This window comes from Schistocerca serialis, chromosome 4, assembly GCF_023864345.2.
Source record: "Schistocerca serialis cubense isolate TAMUIC-IGC-003099 chromosome 4, iqSchSeri2.2, whole genome shotgun sequence".
NCBI lineage: Eukaryota > Metazoa > Arthropoda > Insecta > Orthoptera > Acrididae > Schistocerca > Schistocerca serialis.
The window spans coordinates 610,547,327-610,569,633 of record NC_064641.1 but is presented as its reverse complement, the minus strand read 5'-3'; the positions used below and the strand labels follow the sequence as shown (position 1 = coordinate 610,569,633).

The 22,307-nt window shown below is 44.6% G+C and overlaps 1 protein-coding gene across 1 annotated transcript in view; it reads right to left on the bottom strand.

The window, feature by feature from the left end:
• The window catches only part of LOC126474636 (uncharacterized), a 140,560-nt gene extending 118,903 nt beyond the window's left edge, over nt 1-21,657 (bottom strand). Inside the window, exon 1 of the mRNA XM_050102115.1 lies at nt 21,384-21,657. Within this exon, the coding sequence (XP_049958072.1) occupies nt 21,384-21,657 (274 nt within the window). The remainder of the gene's footprint in view (nt 1-21,383) is intronic.
• Nucleotides 21,658-22,307: the final 650 nt, after the last annotated feature.

Here is a 22,307-nt window from a genome sequence, read left to right as displayed (position 1 = left end):
CGTTTCTGAAAGTATTTGTATGGAGTGTAGCCATGTATAGAAGCGAAACATGGACGATAACCAGTTTGGACAAGAAGAGAATAGAAGCTTTCGAAATGCGGTGCTACAGAAGAATGCTGAAGGTGGGTAGATCACGTAACTAATGAGGAGGTATTGAATAGGATTGGGGAGAAGAGAAGTTTGTGGCGCAACTTGACCAGAAGAAGGGATCGGTTGGTAGGACATGTTTTGAGGCATCAAGGGATCCTAAATATAGCATTGGAGGGCAGGGTGGAGTGTAAAAATCGTGGAGGGAGACCAAGAGATCAATACACTAAGCAGATTCAGGAGGATGTAGGTTGAAGTAGGTACTGGGAGATGAAGAAGCTTGCACAGGATAGAGTAGCATGGAGAGCTGCATCAAACCAGTCTCAGGACTGAAGACCACAACAACAACAACAACAGATTTCCGGTCGTAAGAGGACAAAATGCACCCAGAACGTTCTTGAGCACCGATATGTCATTTTAACTACGAAAAAGTATTACAACGTCTTCAGCATACCTGCGAACGACGAACCTTTCTCCCAATAATGACCAGCCACCCAAATGAGCAGCTGTGGATCGCAATAAGGGTTCCAGAAACAGCACGAATAACGACATAGATAGGGAACTGCTCTGGACGACGTCGCGGCATGCTTCTATGGGAGAATAAGACAATCATTTGCTTCAATAGTCCCCCCAATATCATTAATTAGAGAGGTGAATGTAGATCGCAGAGCATTGTTAAAACCAACAGCAGTCAACACTCTCAACACAAAATCATTAATATATCGGTCCAATACATGAGTTAATCAATAAAAAGTACACCTCCCGAGACGGGAACAGAGGAAGCAATCGAAATGAGATGACGACAATCGGCAACGGAAGTTGGGAGAGTACGATCCGTGACACAACTTTGACAACGCGTGAGAATGTTAGCAAACGAAACCAACAATCGGCTATTTATCACCCGCTATACGATTTTACAATCAAAATTAAATAGCTTTATGAGTCGGGCCTGACCCACGGACATACGTAACTTACAACAATTTTTCCGACTTTTAAAGAGGACAGGATGTGTATCCCTTGTACCACTTCGTTCATCACAGATGTTATCGTATCTCCAGTCAGAGGCGAAAACCGAACATGAAATTCTTTGGGACCCCTTCCAAACCCGACGATTTCCGGGAAAGATAGTGAACTATGAAGACAGATACCTCATCACGATGAAAAGCCACTGAAAACTCGTCGTGGAGACGCGGCGTAACAACACTATCAGGGAGGGAAGTAAAAGCGGCAGACGGTACACCGTCTGATGCTACTCCACTGTAAGGATCGGAAAACTGGAGGGAAAGTTCAAGCAATGGTTGCGATGTCCACTCATGCCCATCTACAGAATAAATGGTAGAGAGATACGATCTTTGAGATAGCGTCGAAGCCGAATTAGCCAACTCATCCCGGAGAATCGAACGTAGCTGGGAACGCAAACTATGGCCATCTCATTGTTGGCTTTTGAGTTGCAGGAATTTTGCCATCACGTTGTGAACTTCATAACTCTTAAAGGGACTTCTCGAGCACTCTAACAAAGGTCACGGAGGACAGTATAATAAAATCCCTGAGTCATCATTTCAGCCGCTTTACCAGCATGAGTGCAGTGCGAAGCCGACGTTTGGCAATGGAAACCCAGCATTCCGTAACTGTGGGATAACGCAGTTGGGAACGGCTTGCTCGCCCCCAAGCAGCAGTGATGAGATCGTCCAGAAAGAATTCCAACAGATATAAAATGTTTAGCTCACAAATAGTGCGAGAAAGATCCGTTGAAACAGCACAGTGTTCAATAAAGCTATCAGGAATTGCATTAACTGACAAAAATTGACTACACAGGGAAGCAGACAAATAAAAACTACTACTACTACTACTACTTAAAACTTACTAATCTGGGATGTCTGCAGACCCAGGCATCCTGTAGACTCAACGATGCCACCATATCATTAAGCTCGCGACAATACTTGAGACCGATCCACAGGACATTAGATACAGTTGAAATCTCCGCCAACTCAAAATATTTCGCGGAGTTTGAAGAAACAATAAACGGCGTCTTCCTAATAAAATCGCGAGTGGTAATTGTACGACTAGACGCAAATATACACAAAGAAAGAATTCAGGCGGTATCATAAAAACGGCACGCAACACCCCGACTGTCGTCCAACGTTTCGAAGTCCGTTAACGGAATACCGTCCCCATAAAGCACCGCCACACCAGTAGAACTTTTCTGCGCAGCACTAAAAAATATTGATCACTTGTGGAGTCAAAATACATCAAATAACACTTCTTGCAAACACACATCAGCTTTGGAATCATAAATAAACTGTTGTAACGCAGCAAGCCGTAGTCGAAATATTACATTATTAACATATAGGATGAGAAACTTATACGGCTCTGAGCACTATGGGACTTAACATCTGAGGTCATCAGTCCCCTAGACCTTAGAACTACTTAAATCTAACTAACCTAAGGACATCACATACCTCTATGCCCGAGGCTAGATTCGAACCTGCGACCGTAGCATTCACGTGGTTCCGAACTGAGGTGCCTAGAACCGCTCGGCCACCGCGGCCGGCAGAAACTTATACGCCTGCATTAGTTAACACATATCAGGTATGCCAAGGGGGAGGTTACCATGAGAAAAAGATTGAATAATCAACGAAAGGATAACGTTCTACGAGTCGTGGCGTGGAATGTCAGAAGCTTGAACGTGGTAGGGAAACTAGAAAATCTGAAAAGGGAAATGCAAAGGCTCAATCTAGACATAGTAGGTGTCAGTGAAGTGAAGTGGAAGGAAGACAAGGATTTCTGGTCATATGAGTATCGGGTAATATCAACAGCAGCAGAAAATGGTATAACAGGTGTAGAATTCGTTATGAATAGGAAGGTAGGGCAGAGGGTGTGTTACTGTGAACAGTTCAGTGACCAGGTTGTTCAAATCAGAATCGACAGCAGACCACCACCGACAACGATAGTTCAGGTGTACATGCCGACATCGCAAGCTGAAGATGAACAGATAGAGAAAGTGTATGAGGATATTGAAAGGGTAATGCAGTATGTAAAGGGGGACGAAAATCTAATAGACATGGGCGACTGGAATGCTGTTGTAGGGGAAGGAGTAGAAGAAAAGGTTACAGGTGAATATGGGCTTGGGACAAGGAATGAAAGAGGAGACAGACTAATTGAGTTCTGTAACAAGTTTCAGCTAGTAATAGCGAATACCCTGTTCAAGAATCACAAGAGGAGGAGGTACACTTGGAAAAGGCCGGGTGATACGGGAAGATTTCAATTAGATTACATCATGGCCAGACAGAGATTCCGAAATCAGATACTGGATTGTAAGGCGTACCCAGGAGCAGATATAGACTCAGATCACAATATAGTAGTGATGAAGAGTAGGCTGAAGTTCAAGACATTAGTCAGGAAGAATCAATACGCAAAGAAGTGGGATACGGAAGTAGTAATGAATGACGAGATACGTTTGAAGTTCTCTAACGCTATAGATACAGCAATAAGGAATAGCGCAGTAGGCAGTACAGTTGAAGAGGAATGGACATCTCTAAAAAGGGCCATCACAGAAGTTGGGAAGGAAAACATAGGGACAAAGAAGGTAGCTGCGAAGAAACCATGGGTAACAGAAGAAATACTTCAGTTGATTGATGAAAGGAGGAAGTACAAACATGTTCCGAGAAAATCAGGAATACAGAAATACAAGTCGCTGAGGAATGGAATAAATAGGAAGTGCAGGGAAGCTAAGACGAAATGGCTGCAGGAAAAATGTGAAGACATCGAAAAAGATATGATTGTCGGAAGGACAGACTCAGCATACAGGAAAGTCAAAACAACCTTTGGTGACATTAAAAGCAACGGTGGTAACATTAAGAGTACAACGGAATTTCCACTGTTCAATACAGAGGAGAGAGCAGATAGGTGGAAAGAATACACTGAAAGCCTCTATGAGGGTGAAGATTTGTCTGATGTGATAGAAGAAGAAACTGGAGTCGATTTAGAAGAGATAGGGGATCCAGTATTAGAATCGGAATTTAAAAGAGCTTTGGAGGACTAACGGTCAAATAAGACAGAAGGGATAGATAACATTATATCAGAATTTCTAAAATCATTGGGGGAAGTGGCAACAAAACGAGTATTCGCGTTGGTGTGTAGAATGTATGAGTCTGCCGATATACCATCTGACTTGCGGAAAAGCATCATCCACACAATTCCGAAGGCAGCACGAGCTGACAAGTGCGAGAATTATCGCACAATCAGCTTAACAGCTCATGCATCGAAGCTGCTTACAAGAATAATATACAGAAGAATGGAAGAGAAAATTGAGAATGCGCTAGGTGACGATCAGTTTGGCTTTAGGAAAAGTAAAGGGACGAGAGAGCAATTCTGACGTTACGGCTAATAATGCAAGCAAGGCTAAAGAAAAATCAAGACACATTCATAGGATTTGTCGACCTGGAAAAAGCGTTCGACAATATAAAATGGTGTAAGCTGTTCGAGATTCTGAAAAAAGTAAGGGTAAGCTATAGGGAGAGACGGGTCATATACAAGATGCACAACAACCAAGAGGGAATAATAAGAGTGGACAATCAAGAACGATGTGCTCATATTAAGAAGGTGTAAGACAAGGCTGTAGCCTTTCGCCCCTACTCTTCAATCTGTACATCGAGGAAGCAATGATGGAAATAAAAGAAAGGTTCAGGGGTGGAATTCAAATACAAGGTGAAAGGATATCAATGATACGATTCGCTGATGACATTGCTATCCTGAGTGAAAGTGAAGATGAATTAAATGATCTGCTGAACGGAATGGTCTAATGAGTACACAGTACGGTTTGAGAGCAAATCGGAGAAAGGCAAAGGTAATGAGAAGTAGTAGAAATGAGAACAGCGAGAAACCTAACGTCAGGATTGATGGTCACGAAGTCAATGAAGTTAAGGAATTCTGCTACCTAGGCAGTAAAATAACCAATGACGGACGGAGCAAGGAGGACATCAAAAGCAGTCTCGCTATGGCAAAAAAGGCATTTCTGGCCAAGAGAAGTCTAGTAATATCAAATACCGGCCTTAATTTGAGGAAGAAATTTCTGAGGATGTACGTCTGGAGTACAGCATTGTGCGGTAGTGAAACATGGACTGTGGGAAAACCGGTACAGATGAGAACCGAAGCGTTTGAGATGTGGTGCTATAGACGAATGTTGAAAATTAGGTGGACTGATAATGTGAGGAATGAGGAGGTTCTACGCAGAATCGGAGAGGAAAGGAATATGTGGAAAACACTGATAAGGAGAAGGGACAGGATGATAGGACATCTGCTAAGACATGAGGGAATGACTTCCATGGTACTAGAGGTTGCTGTAGAGGGCAAAAACTGTAGAGGAAGACAGAGATTGGAATACGTCAAGCAAATAATTGAGGACGTAGGTTGCAAGTGCTACTCTGAGATGAAGAGGTTAGCACAGGAAAGGAGTTTGTGGCGGGCCGCATCTAACCAGTCAGTAGTCACGTCCTCCTCTCCAAACACCGGCAGACGGCGAAGAGGAGCGTACATTTGCTTTTTCCCGCACGACGTTGCACACTCAGATGGATAACGTTGTTTCACATCACTCGGAGAGAAAGTAACTTCTTGGCGTTGGAGGGTTGGTGGTCCATCAAGGTCCACTGCGGGGGAGAGGGGCGGGAGGCGCACCCACTCAACGGAATGCGAGAAACAAAGCCGGGAGCGATGAACATCATCATCAGGTAAAGGTCTACATCATCTGACTAACAGGAAGAGAATTTGGAGTAACCTGTTGCTCCATCGTATCAGATTTAGGAAGGCAAAGCAGCAGAATATGTCTGCGTTACATTATTGGAACTAACGGGACAGACGTTCTTATGGGTGGAGGAGATCACGCTGATGCAGGACTCACTTCAACCTCAACAGAACAAGCGTACTCATCCCTGGCGAAAAAAGAATCGCAGTCAACGTCAGTATTCAAAGCATTACCACTGCAAGAAGCACCCTGCACCACCAGCGTTTCGGAGAGGCAACGTTGTAGAGGGGTGATATCAAAATCTTCGCCATCCTGAGACCGCCAGCCTTTAAATCGTGCTCCCCGCACTGGCGCGTAACGGCAGCAAGGGCAGCATTTGAACGTGCCGGTAACGACCAAAGTGCTCAGTGAAGGACTGGAATGTCCCCCTAACGTCCTCTAAAGGTGAAGATGTACTGACAACCGATTGTGAAGACGCTTTTCAGCTGATGTCAACAGATGACATTTTTCAACTGACCGAAGTTCCTGGGAAATGGGGTGATTGCACTTGCCGCCTTCCCCCGTAAGTGGCGTAGCTGGACGTTGTGACGTACACTCCTTGAAGTCAGAACTGTTAATCACAAGAACGAAGCTAAATACAACTTCTGAGAATAATGTTTACACAACTAGAGAACAGCAATTTCTCGTGGAGCAGGGAAGTTAACGACACCCACCCACAAGGGTGCGAACTCGTCGGTAGTCTCCTGATGAACAGCGGATGCTGCGACAACACGGTCTTAAGAGGCTGGGAGCTCGTAGGCAGTCGACTGGTGAGCAGCAAGGTGGCGTAGCGAGGCGATGAGCTCGTAGGTAGCCACATGCGAATGCGGCGAAGGCGTACCCTAGGGAGCGGCTGACGGAAGGGCAGCGGTGGCTCACGGGAAGTGCGGTGCGGTACCTTGGCAGGCACAACCGCTGGCGGGGTCCGTCGGCCGCGGTGGCCAAGCCGTTCTAGGCTCTTCAGTCCGGCACCACGCGGCTGCTACGGTCGCAGGTTCGAATCCTGACTCGGGCATTGATATGTATGATTTCCTTAGGTTAGATACGTTTAAGTAGTTTTAAGTTTAGGAGACTGATGACCTCAGCTATTAACTCCCATAGGGCTTAGAGCCATTTGAACCGCTGGCACGGTCCGTAGAGGGGACTCGTAAGGTAGACTTGAAGCTGCTGTTGGTTGCTCGGAGCTCGGGAGGTGGAACGCCGACTTAAGCAGCCGCCTGCGGAACGATACAGTGCACGGTACCAAGTGAGCATGTGACCGCGCGGAAAAATTAGTGCTCGCGACTGCAGCGCTGTGTGCTGTGACTTACACGGACGCGCGACGGATTGGTAACCGAATGGGAACGGGTCGAAGATTTTCTCTGCTCGGTTACTAGGTATTTTGGTATGTTCGTATCGTTATAATTGATATTCCACTCTTGAGGAGAAAAAAATGGGTTATACGCCATGTAGTGGCGAGGCCAGTGGCCACGGACGCTGTAGCGGCTGCTAGCGTCTTGACTGTATGCAATATCTTGCCTCTTCTGTTTATAAAAGACTTCGTAGGTGAGACAAGTTGAACCGTGAATTTACTTTCAAAATTTTTTTCTTAAAGAATTCACTTTATTCACTAGCGATTCATCAAAAACATTAACACATTTAATCACACTAGGTGAGCGTGGAAGTAGTTGCCAGGAAGTAACTGATGAAAAATGAAATTACTTTTAAAAAATGTGAATTTTATTCCTAAAAGCTTTTCCAGAAACTGATTTAAAAATTATAAGCAGAAAAGCACCCTCGAAATATCAAGTTACAATTTTATTTAAAGGCAGAAGGAACAATAGGAGCCGTCGGGCTGAGAAGCTTGCCTGCTCCCTTTCAACACTGCCGTGGTCATGACCGCTCACAACAACCTCTGAAAAAGAGTACACTGGTGCAAATCTGCAACAGACCAGATTACTTTAAACTAAACAATTTTTAACAACTTACACAAACACGTAAACTATGCACCCCGTAAGAGGGATGGAAATGGTACAACACTCAAATTATTTGCCACCGAAAGTGCAATTTTTTTTTAGAAAAGGACTCTTGCAGTGGAAGGGTGGCAACCTTATAACCTAAAACGACTATTTAAATAAAACCCATAGCATGCAGACTTACACAAAATATAAAATGTACAATGTACAACATGCTCTACATTACACATATACCACCTCGCAAGGCGATAGGCAAGATAAAAACATATTTCAAGAATTTGGCCTTTAACCAATAAATTCGTTAACACCGAATCCGACAAACATAACAGAGGCAGCTATTAACGTACGGCAGACCGACAGACAGACAGACAGACACTAACTGCGTAACAAATGCGGATGAGAGACAGACGAGCAATCTGGGGACGAGAGACTGACCAAGAGAATAAATAGAATTTAACAAGTAAATGAAGCAAAAAATCACGAATCACTTAACTTCTAATAAACTACAATTTCTGGCGAAGACCTGGCGCAGCACCCCCAAAACGCTCTCCCGAACCGTCCGCTGCCAGCCGCTTCAACGGACCCAGGAAGGCGCACCGATCTCCCGTCTCACGGCGTCGCAGCTCTCCCCAGCCAGACCGATGTCGTGGGTTGACCCCTGTTGCTCTCGTGTAGGCCTTGAAGCCACTACGCCTCGCTATACGGTGCGGCCCACTGGACTCATGTGGCGACCTCACATGCGCCGACGCTCCAGGCGGACAAGTCATCTTGTGTACCAGTGCGCGACCGACCAACCGATCGATCCAACCGCCAATGCCCATTGCCTGAGCAAGCTCGACCAGACAGGCGGCCTCACATAATAGCACTCCGGACGACAGACAGACACTAACCGCCTCAGCGACCCGGCTGACCAACTGACAAGACTCGCCGAGACTCTCAGACTGACAGACTGCCCTGGCTTATCAACTGCCTCCGACTGACTGACCCCCAGCCGAGTATTTTTTTTTTCTTTTCTGAATTTCAATTCCCCCCAAAGGGGGCGGGCTGGCAGCAGCTTAGTACGCCCCTCTTCAGCCTACGGACTTTGTTAGAAAGATGAAGATAATAAATAATAAAAACAGGCGATAAAATCGGAGACTTAAAGAGTAACATGGCGAAAAAAAATCGTGGAACTTAAAACAAAGAACAGAGGGATGATGACGCTAAGAAAATATATACAAAACAGACAGGTAAAACAATAGACAGACAATCAAAAAAACACGGCGACAGTCTGGTTTCTGTTAGCAAAAGACATAAAATTCACACCCAGCGACAGCATGGTTTCTGTTCGCAACATCAGAAAGACGAACAACACTGAACAGTCACTGGAACACTGCACTAAAAAGTTGGCAAATGTGACATACCACAGCCGAGAGGAGGTGGGGAGGGGGGGGGGGGAACTGGACAGATGATGGGAAAATAAAAAAATGGGGGGAGCTGGGAAAGGAGCTGATGGAGGATGAGGACCCATAAGAGGGGTGGGGGCGCTGGGCAGACACGACAGGGAGTGGGGTAGGCAGAGGAGGGGAATACAAAAGGACCCAGGGGGGGGAGGTTTAGTGGGGAGAAAACAGGACAGAAGGGGGGAAGAGGGAGCCCAGGGAAAGGACAGAGGAAAGGAGGGGGAGTGAGGATCAGAGTTGATAGGAGGGATAAACGGAGGGAGAGAGGGCATCATCCGGCAGGGGGAGTTGATGGAAGCCACCTTGGGAAAGGAGATGTAGGGTGTAGAGATGGAGGGTAGGGGGGACACAGCGGTGAAGATGTGGCAGGGGGCGGCGATGGGAGAGGAGAGGAGCAACCAGGGGGTGAGGGGGTTCAAGACGGCGGGAGGTGTAGAGGATGCGGACATGTTCGAGGAATAGGAGCAGATGGGGGAAAGGAATGAGATCATAGAGGATCCGCGTGGGGGACGGGAGGCGTATACGGAAGGCGAGGCGGAGTGCATGGCGCTCAAGGATCTGGAGGGACTTATAGAATTTGGGGGGGGGGGGCAGATATCCAGGCAGGACTGGCATAACAGAGGACCTCAGCCGAGCTGATAGTCCCCCTTAAATGTACGTGAACAGGCAACCTTTCCGCTTTCCCACCAGAGGGAGACACCAAAGCTGCGATTGCCACAGCGGCGCCACCGACAGAAACGGAGAGCGACTGCTTCACACAACGCTCTGTGGTGCGCTCTTCAAAACAGCAATTTTTTTACCACGTCTCACAAGTGCCATACCCGGACTTCGAAACGTAAACCTAAGTGTGGCGGCCGAAATATGCAAGGGACAGCCCTGCATACACCACACTATTATTTCACAGTAATAAAAGAATACATTGTCCGTTGTAGGCTGTATTGTGCTTTATTAAAATCGTGTTATTAGCGAATTTCGGCCGTGAGCCATTATCAAGCACCGGAAATAAACCAAGGTCTTCATAGATCGTCATGTGTAAATAAAACATACCGTAACGCACATTAACGTAACCAGATTTACAGTGCAATGACATTACTTACATTTATTACGACATTTGTTACATATCGAGCTAAATACATTATTTAATGTCACATGCATAAAACCAGAATTCGTACTCCATTACAAGAAACTCAAAGTGCTGCAGCCTGACAAATGAAACAGCTATTACGATGTTGCCGAGGATGTACTTACTTCCAAACATTGTAAACCTATCGATAGCTGTGTGCAACTTCATTACATGTACTACTTAATTTAAGTATTGTCTACTCGGCAATCGGTCACTAAAAGTAACTTAATGGCATGTACAGGGCATGTGTTGCCATAATAACGTGCAAAACTTTAACAGGGCATAGAGGACGCTCCACTGAGTAATTTGAGGTAGGGGACGCGGGGTCGAAGAAGCCAGCTTCAGGAGATAATAAGAACAAAACCTTATTACAGTGTACTTATTTATTTACATTAGTTACATTTAACAACAAATACTATCATTGGCCCAATGAACGTGAAATTGGTACTCTATCTTACAAAATGTGCTGAAATTGACGGCCATCAAATCCTACCCTCCTAATGTAATAAGAGATAGCCCTACTGTCACAGATTTGCTTGTCATTAACTGTCATATGGTCCCACGGATCTAGTATGGGTAATATATGCTTAAAATATTTTTAAAATTTGTATTTTTATGGATCGTTCTTCTGTACAATATGGCAATAAGCTGCGCTCCGTGTATCTGTATTCAACCTTACGTCACTGAAGAAGCATGACATCGGCGAACAAGAATCTGACGCACCCTGCCAAATATCCGTGGTGTGTTTCGAACCACATTACAGAGATCTGGCAACTAATGCCATTTCCTTATCCACTGGGGTCTTATACGCTGGTGACTTTTGATATCTCCATAGGAAATAATCTAGAAGATTCAGGACAGATGATCTCGCAGGCCATGGAATAGGACATTCCCTTCCATTCCAGCGACCAGGAAATACAGCACTGAGATGGTTGCTGATATCCACACTGAAGTGAAGCGGTGTACTGTCATGTTGTATCCACTTCCCCTCGTAGGATACGTTCCCCAACAACACAGGTAAAACTCTTTGCGTGAACCTCAAGTACAGGTGACCATTCAGACGGCCAGATAGAAGATATGCTTCAGTCTCCTTGTCTCCTTGCAGGAAATAAAGGATGTACATGTAAATCTACAGCACAGTACGTATAAACCTTTATGCGTGTTAGTTGTAAATAATCTGGAAAACAGTAATGCTAGACAAAGCTGTGGACAAGTTTACTTCCATATCTCCTTAAACTGGGTTCTCCGACCCCAGGTTCCCTACCTCAAATTGTTCAGTGGAGCATCCTCTGTGTCCTGTTTAGTTTTTGCATGCTCTTATAGAAATTCCCTGTATATTCTTTACAGTACATTAAAATATTATAAGAAAGTATAAATATAATGAAATATTGACAGAGAAAGAATCAATGTAGTTATTATTAGAGTGCCAGACTTAACGAAAATTTTGTATCGTAGTCCTTCAGTGACTTAATGTAACATATACACGCAGACCACCTTATTGACTTATTGTACAGATTAATGACTCGTAAATATACAATTTTCAAAAGTATTGTAAGCATATTTTATCCATTCTAGATCAGTGGGACCATAAGACAATTTATGACAAGCAAATCTGAGACTTGAGGCCGGGCTTTTTACTGCACCATGCGGTTAGGAAGTGATAATACGAACCAAAAAAAGATATAAGTCTCCGAGAACACCTAAAATTCATTGCAACAATATTGCACACAGAAAAATGAGGAAACATCCTCCTCAAAACCATGTATTTGTGTCTTACATTAAGCAAGCCACACAGCACAAACCACATAATGCAAAGAAAAACATGTGGAACCAAGTAGCAATGTCTGCTAAATAAAGACAAAAATAATTCCAAGACACGCATCGAATGAAAGTACGGGCTGCGATAAAAATTATCGTAGGTCATCAGTGTGTGAAGTTTACACAGAGAGATCAACTTAATTATATTTCATACAGAGGATTTTTTTGACAAAATTTGTACATAATTGTAGAATTTGTCTATTTAGTTGCTCCAGCAGCATGTCGTGTCTCTATCACAACCTCATGTCAGTGTACAGTGTTTTGGAACAGTAGTCTATATTTTAAATTCCTATCTGGTGGAGGTAGCGATGGGTAGGGGGAATGGGTGGAGGAGGGTGTTGGGTGAGGGGAGAGGAATGAAACATGGAAACGAAGCGAAGATGTCACAGGGGAATGGAAGCAGGGAGGGAGAATGGTAAGGATGTCATGAGTGTAACAAGAAAGACTCTTAAGCTGCAATTATGAAAAATACATGTATTTAAAGATTTTTGGGAACGTAAGTAAAGCTGTAAAAGGCATAAAACAGAAAAATTATAAAAGTGACCAAGAGGGGATTTAGAGCTGGGTGAGAAGTCAGGGAGGAAGGAGCGTGTTACGATGTTATCAATTAAACAAGAGATGGCATTCGTCTTATTCTAAAACTGCAAAAAGTAAATTTAATGTAAAATTTGATCAGTTGATGTGTAAAACTGTAAAAGGCACACTACAGCAAATTACAAAGAGGAAATGAAGTACCGAAACCAGAATTACTGTCTAAATATATTGAGAATGTGGAAAATTTCCAGTTATTACATTATAAGTATAGAACAATGGACGTGTAAATAGGAAAACGAAAAAAATTGTAAAATTATAAGAGTGGAATTGTGTAAAGTAACTCAATTAAGTATCATTAAATATTAAAGATGTACTGTAGAGCAGTGAAAGTATAAAACCATGACAAGTATAAAACATTATATTATAAAAGTGGAACTGTGTGACAACTAAAGCTATAGAGAAAAGGATGACAGTTGTGGTGAACTGTATTTGCTTCTGCTTGGCGGTGTCGTGTGGCGCGGTGTTTTACTGGCAGTATGGAAACATATCTGCGAGCTGGCCTCCTGCTAGGACGGTGTATGAGCCGAAGTACTACGCTGACCTTTTTCGGTGTGCGGATCTGTTGTTCATACGTGCTCTGCATTGCGGTAGACGACTGGAATAGGACTTCAAAGCTTCTAAAAAATGCATCGTTAAAGAATAGTTCTGCTAATTTATTGCGTTGTCAGTCTCTTGTATACGGTGTGTAAAAATCAGTTTCAACTTTGTCAGGAGGTGTCCCTTAGTTTCATTGTGCAACACTTGTCACCGTAGCCGGCCGGTGTGGCCGTGCGGTTCTAGGCGCTCCAGTCTGGAACCGCGTGACCACTACGGTTGCAGGTTCGAATCCTGCCTCGGGCATGGATGTGTGTGAAGTCCTTAGGTTAATTAGGTTTAAGTAGTTCTAAGTTCTAGGGGACGGATGACCACAGATGTTAAGTGCCATAGTGCTCAGAGCCATTTGAACCATTTGAACTTGCCACCGCATATCAATTGTGCCAACACCGTGCTTCGATATTAGAAGATGTTCTCCGGACGTGACATCAGTCGTCCTCAATGAAACGAATTTCAACATCCTGCCTGTTTGACCTGCGTAAGTGTTGGACAGTTTCCACATTTTAATTTATAAACATATGCTACAGTGAATTTCGAGGCTCTTTTATTCAAACTATGTCTGAATATGAAGCGAATAGTGTCATTAGTCTTAATCCCCATATCCAAGTTCTTATTGCAAAACTACTTAGGAATAATTTCTCAAACCAGACCATTATAATTAATAGGCATGAACACGATTTACTTGTTTTTCTGTTCACCTGTTAGGGTACTGTTACTTATTCTGTATTGTCGTTCTCTTTTAATTTTCTGTACTAACTTAGTTACAGTTGAAACCAGATAATCATTGCTTACTGCAAGCTGTTCTAGACTGAAGCGCCAAAGAAACTGGTAAGGCATGCGTATCCGACTACAGGTATATATAAACAGACAGAATACGCGCTGCGGTCGGCAACGCCTGTATATGACAATAAGTGCCTGGCGCAGTTGGATCGTTTACTGCTGCTGCAGTGGTAGGTTATCAAGATTTAAGTGAGTCTGAACGTGGTGTCATAGTCGGAGCTCGTGCGATGGGACACAGCATCTCCGAGGTACCGATGAAGTAGGGATTCTCCCGCTCTACCGTTTCACGAGTGTACCGTGAATATCAGAAATGTAAAACATCAGATCTCGGACATCGCTGCGGCTGGAAAAAGATCCTGAAAGAAGGTGTCCAACGACAACTGAAGAGAACCATTCAAAGCGACAGAAGTGCAACGCTTCCGCAAATTACTGTAGATTTCAATGCTGGGACATCAACAAATGTCAGCGTGCGATCCAGTCTATGAAACATCATCGATACGGGCCTTCGGAGTCGAAGGTCCACTCGTGTACCGTTGATGACTGCACGACGCAAAGCTTTACGCCTCGCTTGGGCATGTTGACTAGGTGGACGAGTGCCGTTGCAAATTGTATCGAGACTGTTCGAGCTGGTGGAGGCTCTGTAATGGTGTAGGGCCCGTGCAGTTGTAGTGATACGGGTCACCTGATACGTCTAGATACGATTCTGGCAGGTGACACGTACGTAAGCGTCCTGTCTGATCACCTGCATCCATTCATGTCCATTGTGCATTCCGACGGACTTGGGCAAGTCCAGCAGGACAATGCAGCACCCCACGCACCTAGAACTGCCACTGAGTGGCTCCATGAACACTGTTCCGAGTTCATACTCTTCCGCTGATCACCAGACTCCCCAGACGTGAACGTTATTGAGCGTATTTGGGATGCCTTGCAACGCGCTGTTCAGAAGAGATATCCACCTCCTCGTACTCTTACTGACTTATGTACAGATCGGCAGGATTCATGGTGTCAGTTCCCTCTGGCACTACTTCAGACGTTAGTCGAGTCCATGGCACGTCGTTTTGCGGTACTTCTGCGTTCTCGCGGGGGATCTATACGATATTACGCAGGTGTACCCGTTTCTTTAGCTCTTCAGTGTTTAATAGCGATAACTTTGTTCCTTTCCTGCTTGTTTACTGGCAGATTTAATTACCTGTTGGTCGTAGATTTTACAGCCGATGGTTGTCCATATTTGCGACTGCAGATGGATGTAATGTATTTCATAACGGCTGTAGTGGGCTGCAGTGCCTGCATGGATGCATGATGTCGGAAGGAATATTGCATCGTTCTACAGAACAACACAGGCGCTGCAATAACTCATATTTCAAAGTTGTTGGCTGAAGAGAGGGATTTTCTATTTCTGGCAGCAACCGCCTCCCACACCCCCTCCCGCCCCCACCACTTTTGCCGGCCTTGGGGAATGACATAACAGCAACAAAATTACCATGAAAACGTCGTTATGTGGGGTACAGAATTTTTTAGCTAGTTTCTCCATTAGCTTAAAATGTTCCTCAGTGAGATATTATTAAGATTTATTAATACAAAGTGTGCGTAATATGTTAAAATGTGTTGAAACTGCGATTTACTGCTTGGTGCATCCGAGCGCTCGAATGCAATCGATGAAATACAATAATAGTTATCGACGGAATACTTAGTTTCGGGTGGTATTACAAGACAAAAATAGTGTCATCAGAAATACTATTCTCAACAAGATTTCTCTTCACAACATGATTAGTGTGTAATAAAAAGTGTACGGTGTCGGTACTGCCGATTGAACGTTTGTTGTTTCAGTATTAAAAAACACAAGTTGAAACTTTAAACCTTTTTTTTCGTAACATCATTTTTTAAGTTGGTGGAGGGGGGGCTACAGCTCATGAAATAGACAAGCAAATACATTACACCAATTTGTAACTTGTGAGTCGGTGGTTCCTTTCTTTACTGTATTAAGTAGGACTTTTGTGATATATTTTAATTTCTATCCTTAGGGAATGTTTTTACAATGGCTTTTTTGTCGAAAAACATCGCTTTTATTTCAGAGTTTCGCCATTTTATTAAAAACGTTTTTTAAAATATCCCTACGTAATAAGGTACACGATATTATCAGTTGCAAAGCTATTTTTGAAATTTCGTTGTAGGTCGAAAATTGTAACGTTCATAGCTCCCCCAAACCGCCCTAGCAGTCCACGAAGGCCCTTTGTGTAGTGTTTTCTGAGTACAAGCTTTTTAAGTGAAAAAATACATAATATAAACGTAAGGTTGTAGAATAATGGTCTGAAGTAGGTTTTGTAATTTGTAATTTAACTGAAAGAAGACGTTATGAACATCAGTTCCAAAATCGAGCATCACCCTTGTTACTCCCTTAAGTCTTCTAAATGAATTTTCACTCTGCAGTATTGCGTGCGCTGACTTGAAACTTCCTGGCAAAACTTCCTGGCATATTACTATGTTGATGCATACGTGCGTAGGGTTTTTGTTCTGCGTGTTGGTATTCCAGTTGCTAGGGGTTTATTTATCGATTGTCATTTCTTATTTGTAAAAAATGTTCAGATGTTTGTGAAATCTTATGGGACTTAACTGCTAGGGTCATCAGTCTCTAAGCTTACACACTACTTAACCTAAATTATCCTAAGGACAAACACGCACACCCATGCCCGAGGGAGGACTCGAACTTTTGCCGGGACCAGCCGCACAGTCCATGACTGCAGCGCCTCAGACCGCTCGGCTAATCCGGCGCGGCCTCTTATTTGTAGTTCACTGCTGCTATCTGAGTTTTCATATTGTCATTTTGTCACTTGGAGATACTGAGTGGAGCTGCTGATGCTATGAAATGGAGTGCCAAGTGGAGAAATCGGAACATTTCCGACACATTTTTGTGTTTGAGTTCAATAGGAGGGTGACAGCAGCAGAGGCAGCCAGAAACATTTGCGCCGAGTGGGAAGGTAATGCCACTGGATACTGCACGGTAAGAAAATAGTTTTGTCATTTTAAGGAGGATGACTTTGACATTTGTGACTTTCCATGTTTAGGAAAACCTTCGGGGTTCGATGAAGATCTATTAAACGCGTTAATCCACAATGATCTACTCAGTGTACTCGAGAACTGGAAAATGTGACGCACTGTGACAATTCCACCATCGTTTCCATTTGATTTCAATGGGAAATGTTCAAAACCCTATTGCATGGGTACCGTATGCTCTAAGCTAAAATCACAAAGCTCAACGGGTGGCCATATTTGCATCTCTGCTTGCTCGTCATCAGTTGGCTAGTGAATGACACCGACCATACGGATAAGAAAGGAATTTTTGCGCCCAAACAAAGTAACAGCTGCCCGTACAAAGATGTGCGCGCATCCGCGAAAGATAATGTTATGCATCTGGCGGAACAGCCGCGGAGTGGTGTACTACGAATTGCTTCCCCCGACGTGTAACCACTACTGCTGACATCTATTGTCAACAACTGAGAAGTATTTCCAACGCAATCCAAAAACAACGAGTAGGAAGACTGCATGAAGTGATGATAACGCCCGCCGGTATTCTGCTAGACTGACAAACAACAGTATGCAAGACATGAGTTGGGAAGACATCCCGCACTCACCTTATTCACCTAATTTTGTGCCCTCCGATTTTTCAGATTTTCTACAGTCACAACGAAAACCCTTCAAGGAGCTTACTTTCCGGATGAAAATGCGCTCCTTACACGGATCGACGATATACTTCGCCTCGAAACCAGTCGCGGAAGCGAAAAGTTACCTCAGTGTTGGGAGACTGTTGTAAACAGTGAAGGAAAATATACTGCTGATGACTACAGCCTCTGTTATGTGTTTCTGCTCTGTTTGTTAAACTTACAGAAAAAAGTTACGAATTTATGCACCAGTTTAATGAAACTGCTTGCCGGGATTGAACTTGGCTCCTTCATCTTTCGCTGGCAACTGCTGTAGTGAGTGAGCTTAGGCTGTTAATCGCTTCCATTGTCTCTTACAAATTGACGAAGGCGTTATTTACACTACTGGCCATTAAAATTGCTTCACCAAAAAGAAATGCAGATGACAAACGGGTATTCATTGGACAAATATATTATACTAGAACTGACATGTGATTACATTTTCACGCAATTAGGGTGCATAGATCCTGAGAAATCAATACCCAGAACAACCACCTCTGGCCGTAATAACGGCCTTGATACGCCTGGGCATTGAGTCAAACAGAGCTTGGATGGCGTGTACAGGTACAGCTGCCCATGCAGCTTCAACACGGTACCACAGTTCATCAACAGTAGTGACTGACGTTTTGTGACGAGCCAGTGGTTCGGCCACCATTGACCAGACGTTATCATTTGGTGAGAGATCTGGAGAATGTGCTGGCCAGGGCAGCAGTCGGACATTTTCTGTATCCAGAAAGGCCCGTACCGGAACTGCAACATGCGGTCGTGCATTATCCTGCTGAAATGTATGGATTCGCTGGGATCGAATGAAGGGTAGAGCCACAGGTCGTAACACATCTGAAACGTAACGTCCACAGTTCAAAGCGCCCTCAGTCCGAACAAGAGGTGACCGAGACGTGTAACCAATGGCACCCCATACCATCATGCTAGGTAATACGCCAATATGGCGATGACGAATACACGCTTCCAATGTGCGTTCACAGCGATGTCGCCAAACATGGATGCGACCGGCCTGATGCTGTAAACAGAACCTGGGTTCATCCGAAGTATGATGCTTTGGTATTCGTGCACCCAGGTTCGTCATTGAGTACACCATCGCCGGCGCTCCTATCTGTGATGCAGCGTCAAGGGTAACCGCAGCCAAGGTCTCCGAGCTGATAGTCCATGCTGCTGCAAACGTCGTCGAACAGTTCATGCTGATGGCTGTTGTCTTGCAAACGTCCCTATCTGTTGAGTCAGGGATCGAGACGTGGCAGCACGACCTGTTACAGCCATGCAGATAAGATGCATGAGCCCCCTCTCTTATTTCTATCTTACGATTTTCCTCTCTAATTGCATGCGGTGAAAAGTTGCTATTCCTCCACACGCGGACTTCCCAAGCAGCGTCTCTCGTCACCCAGGTGGTCCGGTGACAGGCTGGCTCTGCCGATCTTGAAAGGGTAAGCCGACGGGTGTGAGGGAGTCGAGTGAATGCATTCCAGACGCCGACATTGTCAAAAGACACGCCCGGAGGGGCCTGAAGTAGCGGCTGGGCTAGAGGTTCCGTTACTTCGCAGAAACTTAGCGAAAACACTTTCTGGCGGGCTACCAGCGAGGCGTGGGAATGACTTGTGTACCCAGGCAGTTGTGGCGGGAAAATTCCCGCGCTTTCTGCAAAATAGTAGCTATGATTGGCTTGCTCAGGGCGTAGCTCCGTGACGTAGCAAAATCAGCGCAGAAATTGGCGCCAAGCATCTCCATTGGTGGAATGGTAGTGCTCCGGCAATAGAGTGGAATTTTCCGCCGGTTTTCGAGATGCTGATTGGAACGTTTAAGCACAGCCACTGTCGTGGGGGCGGGAATGTTCGGTGTTCGGCCTGTACGGGTGCTCTAGAGGAGTCGGCTCTCGCCTTTCGGTCGAAGTAGGTTACAAGACTGAGCTCTCGCTGCTCGGGTCAGCCTGGCTTCCGTTGGCTGTCTAATATACTTTTATTTAATTGTAACTGTTTGACGAAGTTGCTGAAGTTTCGACTTCAACGTAACTTTCCGAGTACAGTTGCCAATTGAGCGTTCTGTGTACAAGAGGCCTATGTTGTCTGTCTTGAGAAGTTTTGGCTAATGTTGACTGTATCGGAGTTACTGGGTGACTTCGCTTGTTAAAATCAATCACTGTACCGTCAGTGATTGTGTGGTGAGCCTTCTTTGTCTCCCTCAGAAGCGCATTTGTATTGATAGGAAGTCTTTAGTCTGGAACAACCAGACCAGGATAATTTGTTTCGAGCTATACTCGCGACATTATCATCACCACGACTGGACGTCGAAGCAACCAACCATCGCTTCCAGCACGCCAGATCGTGCTCTTGCAGCTAAGAAGACAGCTGGGTAATGTACGTCCGCAGCACTGGCAAAGCAGGCATTTTTGCTAGGCGATAATCAGAGCTCAGCAGAGTGCGCCTGTTCGTCTTTTCCAATCTATCTTGGGTGTTCGTCGTCTGAGTTCTCACTAATGTAGTAGCAATTAATGTTGGGTTAGCTGTGTGTCTCTCTTAAGATTTGAGTGGCAAGGAATTGGCTCCACATACCACTTCGTCATAATCCCCACAATCTAGTTTAGGGACAACTTCACCTTCACAGCGTTTTTTGTTTGAGTATCCAATTTGAGCCAATTTGATGTATTGTAAATATTTCATGTGTTTTTGTTTACTATTTTGTGTTTATTCTTAATAAATCATATTGTTATTTTGGACAGAACTTTCATTTCCCACTACGTTAATGAAACCTTCGTTTATTTAACTTATTTATCAAATTAAATTATTGCAGGTGCCAAACTCTTTTCTACTCCACTGGCAGGGTTGATTAGAGTCAGTTCGGGTATTTTTTTTTTAATCCATGTGCAACAGCAAAAGTCGGAGTTAGAATAGGGGGGGGGGGGGGGCTTAGAGCATCATTTACATATGTAGATTCTAGAAGAATTTATGTTAAATACACTGCTAGCCCCGGCACCTCGCTATCTCGACTGCTAGAGATACGAGGGCGTTGTGATGCAGCACGGCGTTCCGTATTACCCTCCTGAACCCACCGATTCCATATTCTGCTAAGAGTCATTGGGTCTCGACCAACGCGAGCAGCACTGTCGCGTTACGATAAACCGCAATCGCGATGGGCTACAATCCGACCTTTATCAAAGTCGGAAACATGGTGGTACGCATTTCTCCTCCTTACACGAGGCATCACAACAACGTTTCACCAGGCAACGCCGGTCAACTGCTGTTTGTGTATGAGAAATCGGTTGGAAACTTTCCTCATGTCTGCACTTTGTAGGTGTCGCCACCGGCGCCAACCTTGTGTGAATGCTCTGAAAAGCTAATCATTTTCATATCACAGCATTTTGTTCCTGTCGTTTAAATTTCGCCTCTGTAGCACGTCATCTTCGTGGTGTAGCAATTTTAATGGCTAGTAGTGTATCATTTCGTGCCGGGAATCCCCCTAAATAGTTTGCTAGACTACGTCAGACGGAGTCAGTAAAAGTGCACTGACCTCTTCGTGTCCTTCGACTTGGCGGGCTGCGGGAGTGTGTGGCCAGGGCTGCAGGTGGAATGCGCGCGCATCTTGGCCGGCGGCGCCGTAATGAGTGTCCGGCGCGGCGCGGCATTCCGCCGGCCGCCGTGGAATGCGCCGCAGATAGACCTGTCGGCGCGCCGCCGCAGACGAGCCGGCCCGGAACACTCTCCGTTCCGGGTTGCGCAGGACGCCGCCACTGCCCGACGTGAATTTTGTCGTCACAGTACCTGCTCCTGGCTCTGGATATCATCTTGAATGGTGGGCGGCGCAGTTATTAAGGCGTTGGGCACATAATTAAAATCCTTTTGGGGTGTATTGCTGCACATTCTTATAAAATACACTGCTGTTTGGAAGAAGTGAAACACCAAGAACGAGAGATATGATTACAATGATATATATTCCACCGATAAGGGACATAACACTACACAAATGATTAGCATTAAAGACACGTACATGCACTATGAAGACTTAGTACGGAGTAGAGCCGCCACGTGCTGCAATCAGAGCCGCTAAACGTCTCCTCCTTGGAAACGGTTAAATGGGAGATGTGTCTCACAGCTGGATAGTGACAGATGGTGACGCGAGACTGGACGCGCAAGTAGTTTATGTATCAGCCGATAGAGGACAGTATTGGATACGGGACTGTGATTTAGTTTCGATTGTGCCCACTACAGTGCACTAAAGTAATAGAATCTTTTCATAAACTGTTCTAGTACTTTCATAAAGTGTTATTATGTCTTTTTGTTTATGTAAAATGTTATAGATGTGTTTTAGCAGTATGAATGATGCATGAGTGTGGTTTAAGGTTATTATGAAGATAATTGTTTAACGAGTTATGTAGTGGGATTTAGTGTGGGAACATTTCGAAGAAGTGTGGATGTGGACAAAGGGGATTTTTGT